This window comes from Castor canadensis, chromosome 2 (genome assembly GCF_047511655.1).
Source record: "Castor canadensis chromosome 2, mCasCan1.hap1v2, whole genome shotgun sequence".
Taxonomy (NCBI): Eukaryota; Metazoa; Chordata; class Mammalia; order Rodentia; family Castoridae; genus Castor; species Castor canadensis.
The window spans coordinates 47,662,711-47,678,857 of NC_133387.1; the positions used below are offsets into that span (position 1 = coordinate 47,662,711).

At 40.2% G+C, this 16,147-nt stretch overlaps 1 protein-coding gene across 2 annotated transcripts in view; it reads left to right on the plus strand.

Moving 5' to 3' along the window:
• Window positions 1–539: 539 nt before the first annotated feature.
• Window positions 540–16,147, plus strand: part of LOC109693469 (serum paraoxonase/arylesterase 2) — a 32,789-nt gene continuing 17,181 nt past the window's right edge. Inside the window, exons 1-2 of one of the 2 annotated variants that reach the window (XM_020174804.2) lie at window positions 540–701; window positions 10,596–10,666. In XM_020174804.2, the coding sequence (XP_020030393.1) occupies window positions 628–701; window positions 10,596–10,666 (145 nt within the window). In that variant the 5' untranslated portion in view covers window positions 540–627. Of the gene's footprint in view, window positions 702–10,589; window positions 10,667–16,147 lie in introns of those variants that run through there. The other variant, XM_074064720.1, reaches the window with a different exon arrangement.

Genomic DNA, 16,147 nt, shown 5'->3' on the forward strand with positions numbered 1-16,147 from the left:
GATTTCAGATGAAATAACTTATTGTGACTGTCCTAATCTTAATGGTTAAGTTTCCATTTTATACTTCTTTATTTCTCCCTGTTATAAGTATTTTTCAAAGAAAAAAGAGAATCTACTTATTTTTTAACATAAAAAAGTGTGTAGGTTCTTAGGTTTCTAGTCTACATGTTTTATTTTGCCTCCTATTAGAAAAACTAGTGATTCCAGCCTGAAATATTGACAAAGTAAATCTCAGTACCCTTTCCTTCAATTAAAAAAAATGAATCTTTAAAACATGAATGGGAAGTTTCTTACTGGATTAGTAAGAAACGTCTTTGCGGGACAAGGACAAGAGAAGTCACGCACACTGCTCCAGATTTTTTTGGGCAGGCGGGGTGTGTGGAAAGGACAGGAAGATACAGAGCTTGACTTTAGCCTGGAGCAGAGCCTGGGAGAGCCGCGTCCGGGGACAGGAAAGGTGCGGCCGCTGCGGCCCTGGGGGGCGTGGCCAGGCTTGGGGGCGTGGCCCTAAAGGCGGGCGGGGCCAGGGCGGGGCGCGGCCCTGCGCGGAGGACCGGGACCGCTGGCACCGCCCCACCTCCGTGCTGCCGGATCAGAGCCGAGTGGCGCTGCGGGGGCTCCCGCGCCATGGGGCGGCTGGTGTCCGTGAGCGTGCTGGGCATCGCGCTGGCGCTGCTGGGCGAGCGGTTCCTGGCGCTCAGGTAGGTGGAGCTCTGCGCGCCCCTCCTCGCGGGTCCCCAGGGTGGAGGTGGCCGCGGAAGAGGCGGGCGGAGGGACTGTGGCTGGAGGGCAGAACTTCTCTTGGCTCCCGGTCCAACCGGCGAGGGAGCCCACCCCACCCCCACCCGGCCGCTTCCTGAAAAGTTTGCAGGCCTTTGCTTCTTCTGCTTCGGTTGACAAGCGAGTGCTCTGCAAGTACTTAAGGACAAACCTGATGCTGTACTTGAAAACAAAGCGATGACTCATGCATTGAAACTTTTGATTATGGAGACGTATTTCTGGTCACCGGTGCGCTTCCCTTTGTGGCGGGAACCAGCCCCTCTTCGGTGACGTAGCTGTCCCCTCCTGCCCTCCACAGTGGCGAAACTTCCTCTCTAATCTTGGCGCTGCAGATCAAAGGCGCTCGAGAGTCAGCTACTGTTCTTACATCACTTCCTTATTATCTGTGCGCCCGGGATCCCTGGAGCAGAAAACCCCAGGGTACAATTACAACTCGGAATTTAGTTACAATGAAAACTTGCTGGTTGGACATCGTGGTTTCTAAATTACCCATTCCAATTATGCGAAGAAATTCTGAGCACCTACTGGGTAGGGTGTGCTCGCCTACACACCTGTAGACCACACCCTAAAGGATTTCACCCTATTACAGGAAAGGAGGGAAATAAAATCAGTAAGCCAATTGGCTCGTTCAGGACAGGTGAAAATTTCCCCTACAAGCTTACAGCGGGAAAGATTACACCTCTGAAGAAGGAAGAGTCCTTTGACGTTGGCCTTGAAGCATGAGTGCAATAAATATGCGGGTGGAGGAGGCCATCCCAGGAGCAAGATGCAGCGTGAGCAAAGGGACTAAGTGGGGGAAGTTTGTACAAGAGCACATGGACCGGGATGAGGGGAATGTGAAGACAAGGGATGAAGGGGAGGCTATAAATTGAAAAATCGGCAAAGGCGAAGTATTCATGTGTTTCATTTGTTGTGCCACAAGAACCTCATATAACCGGTTTGGCATTATAGAGATGAAGCTGGAAGGCAGAGCAATGGTTGTCTGTATTTAGGATCTCCTGAGTGGCACCCCAAGAGATTCTGATTCAGCTGGTCTGGGTGGACCTAGCCCTTGTTTTTTTTTGTTTTTATTTTAATTAATTAACTTCGATTTTTTTTCTTTCTTTTTTTTTTTTTTTTTTAGAGGGTCACACTAGGTAGCCTCTAACTCATATAATAGCCCAGGCTGGCCTGGAAGTCGAAATTTTCTTGTCTTGGTCTCTGTAGTGTTGGGATTACAGGTATGCTCCACCATACCTGGCAGTATATTTTATTTTTACAAACTCTCCTGATGGTCTGGGAGGGGGGCAGTAGCTCAGTAGTGGATCCCTTGCTTACCATGCAAGAGGCCCTGGGTTTGATCCCCAGCACCAGGGACAAAAGAAAACAAAACCTCTCCTGACATACAATACTAGTGTGTGGAGGAAGCAGGTTAGAATGGGTAGGAGCCACTTCTTACCCGTCAACATGACCTTGCAGCACATTCATGAATTGGATAGGAAGTCTTTAAATTTTACTTTGATTGACATATAACAAATGTGTATGTTATGGATGCAAAGTTATGTTTCCGTACATGTGTGCATTGTGTAATGATACAATCTGGATAATTATCCTGGCCTTCACCTTGGACAGTTTTCATATTTTTGTGGTGGAAATATTCAAAATCCTTTCTTCTTCCTGCTTTGAAATACACTTTATTATTAACCATGGTCACCCTACCGTGCAGTAGAGCACTAGAGCTTACTTCTCTTTTCTAACTAACACTGTACACCTTGCCCAGTCTCTTCTGATCACTACTCCCCTCCCCCATAGTCTCTGCTGACCACTATCTTCCTCTAACTTCTATAAAGTCAACTTTTTCACAATTCTACATGAGTGAGCTCATGCAATATTTATCTTGATGTGCCTGAATCATTTCACTTGACGTTTCCAGGTTCATTCATGTTGTAATAAATAACAGGTTTTCCTCCTTTTTATGGCTGAATAGTACTCCATTGTCAGTAGATAGCACATTTCTTTATCCATTTATTGTGAATGGTGCTGCCGTTGAACATGGGAGTGCAACTGTCCCTTCAGCATGCTGATTTCATTTCCTTTATATGTTTAGCAGTAGTGGGATTGCTAGATCATATACAGTAGTTCTTGTTTTCACAATGACATTCCCACCAACAATAAAGATTCTCTTTCTGGACTGGGGTGTACTTCATGGTGCTATCCTAGCATGTGTGAGGCTGTGGATTTGATCCCCAGTATCAGAAAAAAAAAAATTCTTTTAAAGTTCTTTTTCCTCCACATGCCCACCAGTGCTCTTTATCTTTTGTCTTTTTTTTTTTTTAATTTTTTCAGTGGAATTGGAGTTAGAACTCAGGGCTTCCTGTTTGTAGAGTAGGCACTCTACCACTTGAGTCACAACTCTAGTCCATTTTGTTCTGGTTCTTTTGGTGATGGGGTCTTGTGAGCTATTTCCCTCGGGCTGGCCTTGAACCAAGATCCTTCCTATCTCAGCCTTCTAAATAGCAAGCATTACTGGTGTGAGCCACCCAGCACTGGTTCTTTTGTCTTTCTGATGATGGTGGTTATCCTAGTGGGAGATGATTATCTCTTTGAGGTTTGGATTTGCATTTGCCTGGTTACTAGTAATGCTGACTATTGTTTCCAAATCATTGCTGTTTGCATGTCTTCTTTTGAGAAATCCCATTCTGGGCTTTTACCTGTTTTCAAATTGGATTGTTGGATTTTTAAAAATCTGCTTGTTTTTTCTTTTCCTTTTCTTTTGTAGTATTGGGGCTTGAACTCGGGGCCTTCACCTTGAGCCACTCCACCAGTCCAATTTTTTGTGATAGGGTTTTGTCGACATAGGGTCTGGGAGGGTTGGGGAGGGGGGCAGGGTGGAGAAATGACCCAAACAATGTGTGCACATAATAAAAATAAAATAAAATTAGGGAAAGTTTAAACAAAAACTATTTGCCCAGGCTGACTTCAAACCACAATCCTCCTGATCTCTGCTTCCTGGGGAGCTAGGATTATAGGCGTGAACCACCAGTGACATCACTTTTTCTTTTTCTTTGTTTTGTTTTTTGCTAATGAGTCATTTGAGTTACTTATGTATTTAGGATATTAACCCTTTATCAGATTTATGACACTTTCCTCCATTCTATAGGTTGTCTGTTGACTGTTGTTTGTTCTTTCTGTTGTTCTGAAGATTCTTCATTTGATACAGCCTCATTAGTCTATTGGGGATTTGTTGTCTGTACTTTTGAGTTGGATGACTTTGTATGATCTGTCCAGCTCTCAGTTTTAAAAGCAAGACCACTAAAACTCCCTTGCTCTAAGTTGTCAGTAATGTTCAAATCACAAGTGTTTCCACAAAGTTGAAGTTTTCTCAATTAACAGTCAGTTTTCCTCTCTTCTTACTAAACTTACCCACTTACATTTAAGTCCTTTTGAATGTAAGTGTTACAGTTGCAAACCTAAGGCAAGGTAAATAAGCTTATTGACATAGGATGCACCCCTATAGGCACTTCACATCTGATGCAACTTTCTTTACAAAGACTTGATTTGACAGCAGTGATTGTACAGGATGGAGACTTTATTGAGTAGTTGAACCTCCAAATGGGCTGATGTGAGAATTGGGAGTAGGTGGCAGGTGGTAGATTTAGCAGAGAAAAATGCAGGTACCCATTTGAGTTTGAATTTCAGATAAACAACGACTTATTATTAGTTTTTAGTTTAGGTATGGAATACTTATATTTTTAATAAAAGCATGGAATTTGGTATTTAGTTATACTCACATATCATTCACTGTCTGTAGTTCAGATTTAATTGGAAACCAGTGATCATAAGGAATGTGTCTGTCTGTCCAAGTGCAGTACATTCCGCCTTTCAAACCTTGAGAGTCTTTCTAAAAAGCCCCATGCTCCCAGCTCCCCGTGGGAAAGGCTTTTCAGAGGAAACTGGGAGGACAGAGGCCTTTTATTTGTCTTTTTGCTCTAATCTGGTGTTTACTGTTTAATTCTTCAATTATTAGAGATGGTCCTTTGGGCAGTGAAGTTATTTCCGTCCCTTAGGATATCCACTTCAATTTCAACTTCAACTTGAATTTCAGATAAACAAGGAATAATTTTTTTGTGTAAGTGTGTCCCAGATGGATAAATATAATCAAAGTTGTCTTCTTTCCTTCTGAATTGTGACTGCCTAAGGTTCTCAAGGGGAGGATGGTGCTCCACACCCACCTTTTTTTCCCCTCCCTCCTTGAGCACTAAAGGAAAAAGTAGAAAATAAGCAAGGATTCCCAGGCTATTTGCTCCTCGTTGCAAGATCAAGCCTTGGATGAATCACGAAACATGAGTGCATTGGAGACTTCAGAGTGGGCAGGAAATCCCAAACAATTGTCTAAACATTTTGCTCAATGCCTGATATCTTTTATGACAGCACCAGCAACAAGCTCTGTGGTCTGTTTTGGAACACTTCAGAAGGGGCAGCCTTTTTAATCACCATCCTCCTTATCATTTACTTCTTGCTGGTCGTTGTGTCCACAGTGTAGAAAGTTCTTACAGTAAACCAAAATGGACATTTCTGAATTTAGAAAAAAGAATGCCCTTTTCCTTTTATGCCTTCATTCAGTCTATATATATGTATCTTTCTTTCTCTATTACACATGCAAATACTGAAGTTTGGAGAGGTGACCTCATTAATTGAACAGGTAATTCTTAAGTGCTCTAAGCCAGGTTTTCTGATTCCAAGTACAATTTGTCCTAGTTGGGCTCAGCCTCCAAGCCATTGAACAAACTTGCCAGGTTTACATGTCTGAGCACACATTCCTAGTTAGCAGGGCCCAAGAGGTGAGTTCCAAAGGGCCTCATACGTCTGTATATAAAAGATAAAGGCCTGTTTGTATATGTCTTGTACATAGAAGATAAAACCACATCAGTGTTTTATGAATTCAAAGGTGGTGAGATATGGCACAGTTTAAGGACTAATAGTAACTCTGTGTCCGTTGTGCTCAAAACTTAGTGGCGCTCTTACATAGTACGTCCTTCGGCTGCTCTCCATGAGGCAAGATAGTAAGTCTGCTTCTTCCAGAATGAAAGAAGTAGTATTAATTTCATGTTAATTACTGTTGAGAATCCATGCTTTGTGGCCAGATAGCCTGGATTCAGTCACACCTGTATTTACCTTACCTCTGGACCGATTACTTCACCTTTCTAGGTTGCAGTGTCCTCATCTATAGGATGGGTGACTACCTGCTCCACAGTGGGATTCTGAGACATAAATGACCTCATTCACTTAAGGCACTTAGCATAGTGTCAGGCACATAGTAATGTAAGCTCAAAAGTTATCTATGGTAGTGAATTCAAGTGAGGTTTCTTCAACTTTTTGTGCCATAGATCCTTTTGCAGTCTGGTGAAATAGCCTTGACTCTTTCTTAATATCTTTTGTTTTCAGTGGTGGGAATGGAAAACCAGAGCCTCCTGCATGCTAGGCAAGAATATTACCACCGAGCCATATCTCCAGCTCCAGCATCATATTTAAATGCATAAACTATAAATCAGAAGAAACTAATCACACTTAAATACCACTACCAAACTATTCTAAAATCAAATTTGTGATATAATAGCATGAGCTTTTTTTTTTAATAGATCTGGAGGTAGCTAAATACTTGGTAGTAGATATTTCAAAGCAATGATGAGTATAAATGGTATTTTGAGTTATCCGCAACTGACATGTAATGTATCACTAGGTGTAATTTTTACTAGTAACAGAGTCACAGGTATTACTAATAGTAGGCATTGTGAGTTTTGCCCAGATGCATCATCAAAGGAAACACTTAACTTCATTTACAGATTTAACTAGGGATTTATATTTTTCTCCACCCAAGTTCTTGAATTCCTAAATTCTACCCATGGAATTCTTGAGGGTTACTGGGCCCAGATAAGAACCCTGATATTTTTCCCGGTAAGATCATCTGGAGCATGATGCCTGCCCCATTAAAGGAAGCCAGTGTCTGTTCTTTCCTATATCATGTCTACACAGGCTTGTAACTCAAAGGAAAATAACTGCATTGTGCTGAAAAAGAGAAAAAAGAGCCTAGAGCAAAGAAGGCACAGGTGTTTCATCTTGAGTGTCAGTTTTAATAAATTGTAATGGTTGTTGGAACAAGCGTCTAAGGAGTGCTGTGATTGACTAGTGATGCCTTCTTGATGGCAACCTGGCCTCAGGCATGCCATCTGAGGTCCAGAACGTTCATATGCTATGGTTATACAGTGTTAGGGAGCAAAAGGCTGTAGAAAAGGAAAATGATTTTCCTTCTCTCACCTCATTCTTATTTGTGTCTATGCCATTTTTCACATGAATACTTAAGGTCTTTGATCTCCTAGTCCAAAGAGGTTTGTACAGTTTTCTGTATTCCCCAAACTTTTTTTTTCCTTTTCTGCATAGCAGTTTTATGAATAATTTACAAACAGTCATGCCAAAGGTCACCAGTCAGGAACTACTCCATGTACAATGGCAGAAAACCCAATCGGTGAAGCAGAAGCTTCACATGATGCTACAAAATGGGGCATGGGCTGAAAACTAGTATTCTCATTGCAGTCTCTTTATAGAATGTACACTGAGAAAGTCAAAATATATTTACAGTCATTTCAAATGGGCACTACCAACATATTTAATAAAAAAAAAATCCTGTTTCATTGCCTGCTTCTTTTAAAGAGAATTTTAAAATACATAGTAAGGAAATAATTGCATTCTTAATATGAAAGCATTTATAACTTATAGTCATGGTCAATTAGTTCTGAGTATCTATAATGTAAAAGTTGTTAAAATGTAAAGTGAGTATTTCCTTTCTCATTAGAAAATCAACTAAAAAGATTACCTTTATAAAACCTTTGGTCCCTAAGCATTACGATCTGAATGTCCCATTTTGAAATGTCACTGAAAACACCTGACAGTGCCAGTGTGCTGTGAGGCCAGGTCTTTCCCCAAACTTCTTAAATCATTGGGAATGCTTTCAGCTGCAAGTAACATTCGTCAGATTAGTGATAGCTTACACAAATAGGGATTTGTTTTTCTTGTATGATTGTATGACAAAAGCTCTGTAGGTGGACCACTCTGGTTTGCTTGCAGTCAGTGATAACATAAAGGAACTAGATTCTGCCTATATTTTCATGCTTTAACACTTGCTGTTGACTTTACAGCCTCATCCTTACCAAGGATGCAGAACAGCTGCTGTCATCTCCAGCACTATATTTGTGTTAAACTTGTGAAGAAGGAAGGATGGCGATTCTAGCTAGCTATCTTCTTGTGTCTGTGCTTTCTATCTGGAACAAAAATATCTTTTCCCCAAATTTGAGTCATAGGATTATACCTAGCTACAAAGGAGGTTGAAAACACATGGCTCAGCCACCCCTGCAGTGGAGAGGGCAAAAGAGAAAGGGATGGAAAGGGGTGGGCTTTAGTTCTGTTAGCCTCACAGGTCTACCACCTTAGAATATAGAATTCTGTTAACAAGCAGAGAACTGATAGTTCTGCCAGAAAAAAAGGTCTGGCAGTTGTCTGTAGAAGGAATTTGGAAGTCTTGATGGGCTGCAAAGGATCGAAGCAAAGTCCTATTGTGTGTATGTATATATATATATATATATATAAAATAAAGAAACGCCAAGGGAAAATTATTTGATTAACTAAAAGTCATCCACAGCCCTATGTAACCCTTCAGTTTTAGTAGCTGGCAGTCTGCTTATCTAAAGATGATATCGTACAAACAAATACCCCATAGTAAGCTGTTCAGACACATCTGAACATGTTACTTTGAACAGATTGTGTTTAATCACATAGCTTATTTTTGAGAAAGGTAGACGGTAATTGCAATTATTCCTATTTTTGAATAGTCCAGTAAGCATAATAAATAAGTTATACAAAATTAACATCCAAACCAACACATGATACTTGATGTACAAATCACAGTTATGACCCATTGATTTGTATCTACGTGTTTCTGGAGTCATACAATGTTAGTACAATCAACCTTGGCAGTCTTCTAGGTTCACCCTTATTGTATCCATAAAGAAGACTGAGACCTGTAGAGATTCACTGACCCACCAAAGATCATGGCAGTGTTACTGCAAAGACAACAACACAGATCACTTCACTCCTGTCTGAGAAAGATTCAGAGCACTTGGTACAGCTGCCTCTCGTTTTAGCTTGTTCCAGCTCTTCCTCACTGAGTTGAACTTTGGGAAAAGTTGCCTCTGATTGTCTGAGTTGGTTCTATCATTTCTTAAGCTGGGGGTGATGGTATGCAATTCATTGGGCTAGTTGAAGAATTGAGTGACTTAATTGAGGTAAATCACTTAAAATAGGCAGATTTAGACTAGTGGTAAATAGTAGCTATTATTGATTTCCTTTGAATCACCTGTGCTTATCATCCCCACCACCATTACTATTACTACTACCACTGCATAGAATATATGTAATATAATGTATAAAGTATAATATAACATATTTCCTTTTAAATTATTCCTAGGACATGTAGGAGTAAGATTTACTGTATTTTCATTGCTTTACTTTTGAGTTTCTTTATTTGAATTTTTATTGTATTTACATATTATTTATTTGCATTATTGCTATATTTCAAGTAATGTAATACTATTTGAGTTCAGGTTTCCAAAGGTGTACTGATTACAATCTGTTTAGAAACTTTGTAAATGGTATGAATTGTCAGAATGTACAGGTGGCATAAACTCACTGGTCATTCTGCATTATGGAGGCCCAGACTGCCTTCCATTTTTCTGAGAATCCATTAGCCAGTGTCTGGAAGTGAGAAGCTGTTAGAGATTTGAATAGGAGAGGGACAGGTAGCGAATTGCTATTTGCCTCTTAAATGTGTGCTGTATTGGAACCACTTTGAAAAAATACAAAGTTCCTGCAAGTACAATTGCCGTCTTTATGGCTCTAGAGAACAGAACGAAGGTGAGAACACAAGAGAAGAGAAAGCCAAGAGAACGTGGCCTTCAAAATAGACATTTCCACATGTGTTGGCCCAGTCTTCCTTATGGCTCTCCAGGGTGGAGAAGAAAGGGGAGACTATCCTGTTAGAGATCAATACTCCCAAGTTATTTCTACTTTTTTGTTTTCTTTAAAAAATGGAACAAGTGATTTTGTTAAAGTAGTCGATGTTCTCCAGACCTCCAACCTCAATAAGAGAATGGTACTTTTTCTATAATGGTGTCTTTGGTGTGCCAGGCTCTGAGCAACGCCATTTTCTCTTGGCTTCTTCCCATCATGATTCATTGTTTGGTCTTTAGTAGGAAGGCAGGGCTTCTGGTTGCACATCTGACCTCTCTTCCCACACCAAAGCTGTGAGAAACATGATCTGCTCTGTCTGTGCACAGGAACTTGCATACAAGTTTAACTTGTTGAGTTCCTGGTTGTCTTTACAACCCCCATCCACACGTAGAACTCTGTGGCCTGCATTTTTGTTTTAACTTCATTTTTGGTGCTGCTTTATGGGAGTTTTTTTGTTTGTTTGTTTTGGGGCTTGAACTCAGGGCCTACACCTTGAACCACTCCACCAGCTCTTTTTTGTGATGGGTTTTTTTGAGATAGGGTCTCTCCTGGGCTGGCTTTGAACTGCAATATTCCTGATCTCTGCCTCCTGAACAGCTAGGATTATAGGAGTGAGCCCAGTGCCCGGCCTGATTTATGTTCTTACACTTGTGTTCCTACCTTCTCTTTCATCTGTTTTAGATTTATGCTGCTTTATGTATTGCTGTACACCTCTGTAGACCTTTCCTGAAACAAAGCCGGGAATACGTAAACAGTTTGGTTTTGTTCTTTAACAGAAATCGACTTAAAGCCTCCAGAGAAGTAGAATCCATAGACCTTCCAAACTGCCACCTGATTAAAGGGATTGGTACGTATGAGAAAATGCTTGTTGGGCACATTCCATCTGTGGCCACCAGGATCACAACACTCATTAACAGTGTTTTGGCATGCAATTACTGTTTCAGCAATTAAATCACATTAATCAACAGAAACCTCTTTTGATCTTATGCATCCTGTATTTCTCCTTTCTCAGGCTCGCTGTGATTTATTAATTGTGTAATGCTGTGTTTCGTGTTTGATTTCTTGCTTATATAGTGACTTCTCTGAACTATGTTTATGAAGTCTGGGTTCTTTGTTGTATATGACTCCTGATGTCTATGTTGAAACAGTATAGAACATCTAAAATGTTCTGTAGTGGTCAGCTAGTGACATGAAGTCAGAAGGAAGGTACGTTCCATATAGGCAGGAATAGTGTTTATCATGCTACCTACTCTAACCAGCATCTGATCTTATCCCTAATGTGAAATCGGTGCTTCTTAGTGCATATTGAAAAAACCCAACTACTTGCTCTTGTTTTTATCTTAGCTGTGACCACAGAGGGGAGAACAGTTAGAGTTCCTTGCCCCTTTGACTCTATGTAGGATGTACCACAGGACCTGAGTCTTGGGAAGAGCTCCTAAGAACAGACCTTGTTCCACTGCCTTGGAACCAGGGACCCTGTCCCATTTCTTCACTAGCACCAGAGCCTCTCCATCTTCTCTGCAATTGCTTCTAGGACAGAGTCCAGGTCTTGCTGTTTTTTACACTTTGCCGCCTACCAAAGTCTGTGGGACATAGTAGACTCTCCACAAATATTGTTGAGTTATCAATGAACAATAAAAATACTGGCTTTTCTTAGAGATAGTTCATGGTATGATAAGAAATACAAAGAGAAGTCCAAGCACTAGTTTCTAGTTCTGTTTCTGCCACGAATTTGCAGTATGAACATGGGCCAAGCTGGACCTCATATTTTCCACTTGTAACGATGAGTTTGAGATTAGGTTGAAGATTTTTAAACTTTATTTATAATCCTCTTGAGACCCACAGTGTGCAAATACCTACACTACCACTGGTCCCTTCTAGGCCTTACATAACAACATCTACAGGTGAGAGACAGTTTAATTTTGCAAAAAATTAAAATCCAGATTGCATAGAAGCATCCTATTCCTTGTAGTGTGTAACACTGATAAATGAGTTTTGAGTGTGCTCCATGCCTTTTCTGTGTTTTTAGGAATACTTTCATTCACAATTTTTTCTTTTTTGCGGTACTAGGGTTTGAACTCAGGGCCTCGTGCTTGGTAGGAAGGTGCAGGCAGGTGATCCACCACTTGAGCCGTGCCCTCAGCCCTCACACACTTAAAAAAAAACATGAATGGGGTCAAATTAAACATACTATCTTCAGAGCAGCTTTTGCACTTTAATACTATGCTTTGCAAACTTAGGTCAGCGGGTTACCTTTTTTTAACAATACAATATTTTCTTTGTAAAGTTCATATAAACATATGTCCAAATAGTATTGAAACATCTGAAATGAAAAATAAAAGACTCCACAATCTACCTATTCCCTCACAGTAAAAACCCCTTCTCTGATATTTTTAGTGCATATAAACAAATGTATTTATATAAATGCACAACTTTTTCCACAGTTGGCATCTTAGTGTAAGTACTTCACAGCCCACTTTACTCCTTTTATTGCTAATACAGTGCAAGCAGCGCTATGCATTGCACATGTAGATTACCTCATTGTTTTTAATACTTCTACTTTCCATGATTTGTTTTACCAGTACCCTTTTAATGCAGACCTGGGTTATAGCAGAGCTTTTTTGTTTTGAGATTAGGCTGAAGATTTTTAAACTTTATTTATAATCCTCTTGTTTCTTTGACTTAAAAAATTTGTAATAAAATATGTACAAAATTTGTCATTTTAACTGCTTTTAAGTATATAGTTCAGTAGTGTAGCATATATTCTTGTTTTTATGCAACCATTGCTGTTATCCACCCAGAACTTTTCCAGTGTCCAAAACTAACACTTTTGCCCATTAAACAATAACTCCAGACTGGGCTGGGTATCCAGAGATTGGGAGGATTGTGGTATTGTGGTTTAAGGTCAGCCCAGAGCCAGGCACCAGTGGCTCATGCCTGTAATCCTAGCTACCCAGGAGGCAGTGATCAGGAGGATCATGGTTCGAAGCCAGCCCCAGGCAATTAATTCTGCAAGCCCCTATCTCAAAAATACCTTAAAGCAACTGAGGCCAATAGGAAAAGGGGACCAGGAACTAGAGAAAAGGTTAGATTAAAAAGAATTAACCTAGAAGGTAACACCCACGCACAGGAAATCAATGTGAGTCAATGCCCTGTATAGCTATCCTTATCTCAACCAGCAAAACCCCTTGTTCCTTCCTATTATTGCTTATACTCTCTCTACAACAAAATTAGAGATAAGGGCAAAATAGTTTCTGCTGGGTATTGAGGGGGGGAGCGGGAGGGGGTGGAGTGGGTGGTAAGGGAGGGGGTGGGGGCAGGGGGGAGAAATAAACCAAGCCTTGTATGCACATATGAATAATAAAAGAAAAATGAAAAAAAAAAATACCTAACATAAAAAAGGGCTGGTGAAGTAGCTCAAGGTGTAGGCCTTGAGTTTAAGCCCCAGTACCTGCAAAAAAAAAAAAAAAAATTAAAAAAGATCAGCCCAGGGAAAAAGTTCACAAGTGGCAGTGGGAACCTATGATCCCAGCTACACAGTCCAGGCCTGCCTCAGGAAACATGGCTCAAATGGTAGAATGCAAGGCCCTGTGCTCAAATGCCAGTACTGCCAAAAACAAAATAAAAAAACAATAAAAATGGACAGTAACTCCCATTCTTTCTTCCCGGCTCCCAGCAAACCACCATTCTACTGTTTCTTTCTCTATAAATTGGACTACTCTGCATAGTTCATAGAAGTAGAATCATATTTGTCTTTTTGTGACTTGACTGACTTATTACACTTTGCATTGTTTCCTGAAGGTTCAACTATATTGTAGCATCCATTAAAGTTTCCTTGCCTCTCAACTGAATAATAGTCCCTAGGCAACTACTCTCCCAGAGGTTCCTAGTATTTTTTGAATGAAGAAATGTTCACCGTGGATTAGACATACCCTGCAGCCAGGGCAGAGGTCAAGAGCTTTCACTCTCTTATGATCTCCATGGGACAGCCCAGAACCTCCCCAAGTAAATTATAATATAAGTGAAAAAGTGAACTTCTACCTAAATGCTGTCCCAAGGGGTCCTGCACCGGCTTCCCTTTGTGTTGCTTCTGAATCAATTAAAGGTATTATAGAGCTGCTTCATTCCAAAAAATTATACCACAAACCTAACTATTTACACTAACAAGATTAATGCTTTTAACAGAAGGAAAGTGTGGTGCAATGTACTTTAATTAAAGCAGCCTAATTGTACACTTTACAAAAACATACATTAATTTATAATACACAGTGAGTATCGAGGTCTAACACAATATAATTAATTTCTTTTAGTTTTGTCAGTATATAAAGAGCATTGAATGAAACCTTGTTTCATGATTGAATCACACAGCTAGATTTGAGGTTTCTTTTTTAATTTTGATCTTTTTGATGACATATATTTATACTTATCTATGGAGTTTAGTATGATAATTTGATACTTGAATGCTATGTGTAACAATCACATCAGGTAATTAGCATTTTAATTTCCTCAAATATTAATTCTGTGTTCTGGGAACCTTCAAACTTTTCTCCCCTAATTAACTGAAAGTATTGATTTGTTACACACTCTAGTTATCCCACTGTGCTATAGAACATTAGAATTACTTCCCCCAACTGTATTTTGGTATGATTTTCTACACTCTCCATGCTCTTCTTCCTATCCTTTTTAGCCTCTGATAACCTCGCTTCTAGTCTCAGCTTCTCTGAAAGTTTTTTAGCTTCCACAAATGAGTGAGGACATACAGTATGTCTCTCTGCTCCAAATGGGAGGATTTCATACTTTTGTGGTGGTTTGTTAGGGTTTTTTGTTTGTTTTGTTTTGAGACAGGTCTCACTATGTAGCCCAGGCTGACCTGGAACTCCTGATCCTCCTGCTTTAGCCACCTGAGTGCAGGGGTTGCAGGCAGGTACCACCACACCTGGCCCAGGATTTTATCCCTTTTTATGGCTGGCTGCATGAGGTTCCAATGTGAGCACAAAGGTGTGATGCCACATTTTTCATCCACTCATCCATTGATAGACGTCTTGGTTGGTTGATACTACATCTTTGCTGTTACAAGTAGTGTTGCAATAAGCATGCAGATGTCTCTTTGATATAGTAATTTCATTTCCTCTGGATATATAGCCAGTAGAGGGATTGCTAGATCATACACTGTTTCATTTTCTTCTTTTTGACAATTCTCCATATTATTTCCCATAATTGCTGAACTAATTTACATTCCCACCAACAGCATGTAAGAGTGCTCCTTTCTCTGTGTCCTAGTCAGCATTTGTTTTTCTTCTTTTTAATTGTAGCCAATCTACCTGCGTGAGAAATCATGTCTCACTCTAGTTTTGATTTGCATTTCCCTGATTGAGCGTGTTTTTTAAATGTAGCTCTTGGCCATTTGCATGTCTACTTTTGACGAATGTCCATTCTGACCATGTGCCCATTTTTAAATTGGGTTAGTGTTATTATTGTGTTGTTTGAGTTCCTTTTATACTCTGGATACTAACCCCTTGTCAGATGAATAGTTAGCAAATAGTTTCTTCCATTTTGCAGGTTTTCTCTTCATTTTGCTGATTGAGTCCTTCCTCCTTTGATAAAGTCCTATTGTTGACTTTTTGCAACTACAGACAAATCTATATTTGTATGTCTGTGAATAAATCCTGAACAGAGAGATTGCTGTATTAGTGTGTATGTTGAAATTTTGATGTTCATCACTAAATTGCTGTTGAGTTGGCAACACTAAAACACAAACTATTTGTAAGCACACCCTCTCCAGATAGGGTGTACTCTTTTATCAAAAAGAAACCATCACCTTCCTGTTTCAAGGTTTCTTTACACACCTGTGGCTGGCCTCCCATTCTTTGCATGACTCCTTCCTACATTTTTTATTTCCTTCTCTTTATTGCTGTTTTTTGTGTTTTCCTAGTCTTGCTCCTCCACTTAGGTGGTTGACTGTCCTGGGGCTTCTCCGCCTTCTTATAGTTGCCCAGACATTTGTCAGAAGGATGCAAACTCTGTATTCATTGCCAGGTTGGCTAGATCGATGCTGTACAATACAGACAGCTCTAGAAGAATTGAGATTGTTCTGGAATCCCAAGTCACCCAGTAACTTCATCCCACCTCGTGGCAGTAATCACGAAGAGCCCCTCAGAATGGGTCCATCAAGAGCCAGAACTGGGCCTGTGAGGGCTGTTGGACAAGAATGGGAGGCTGGGTCATGGATCTTTCAGATAACTTTTGCTACTGAGTTAATAATTGTCACATTAGTGAACAGTCCTTGGCCCCGTGAGGCCCACCTTCTGTGAATTCAAGTCTCAGAGTA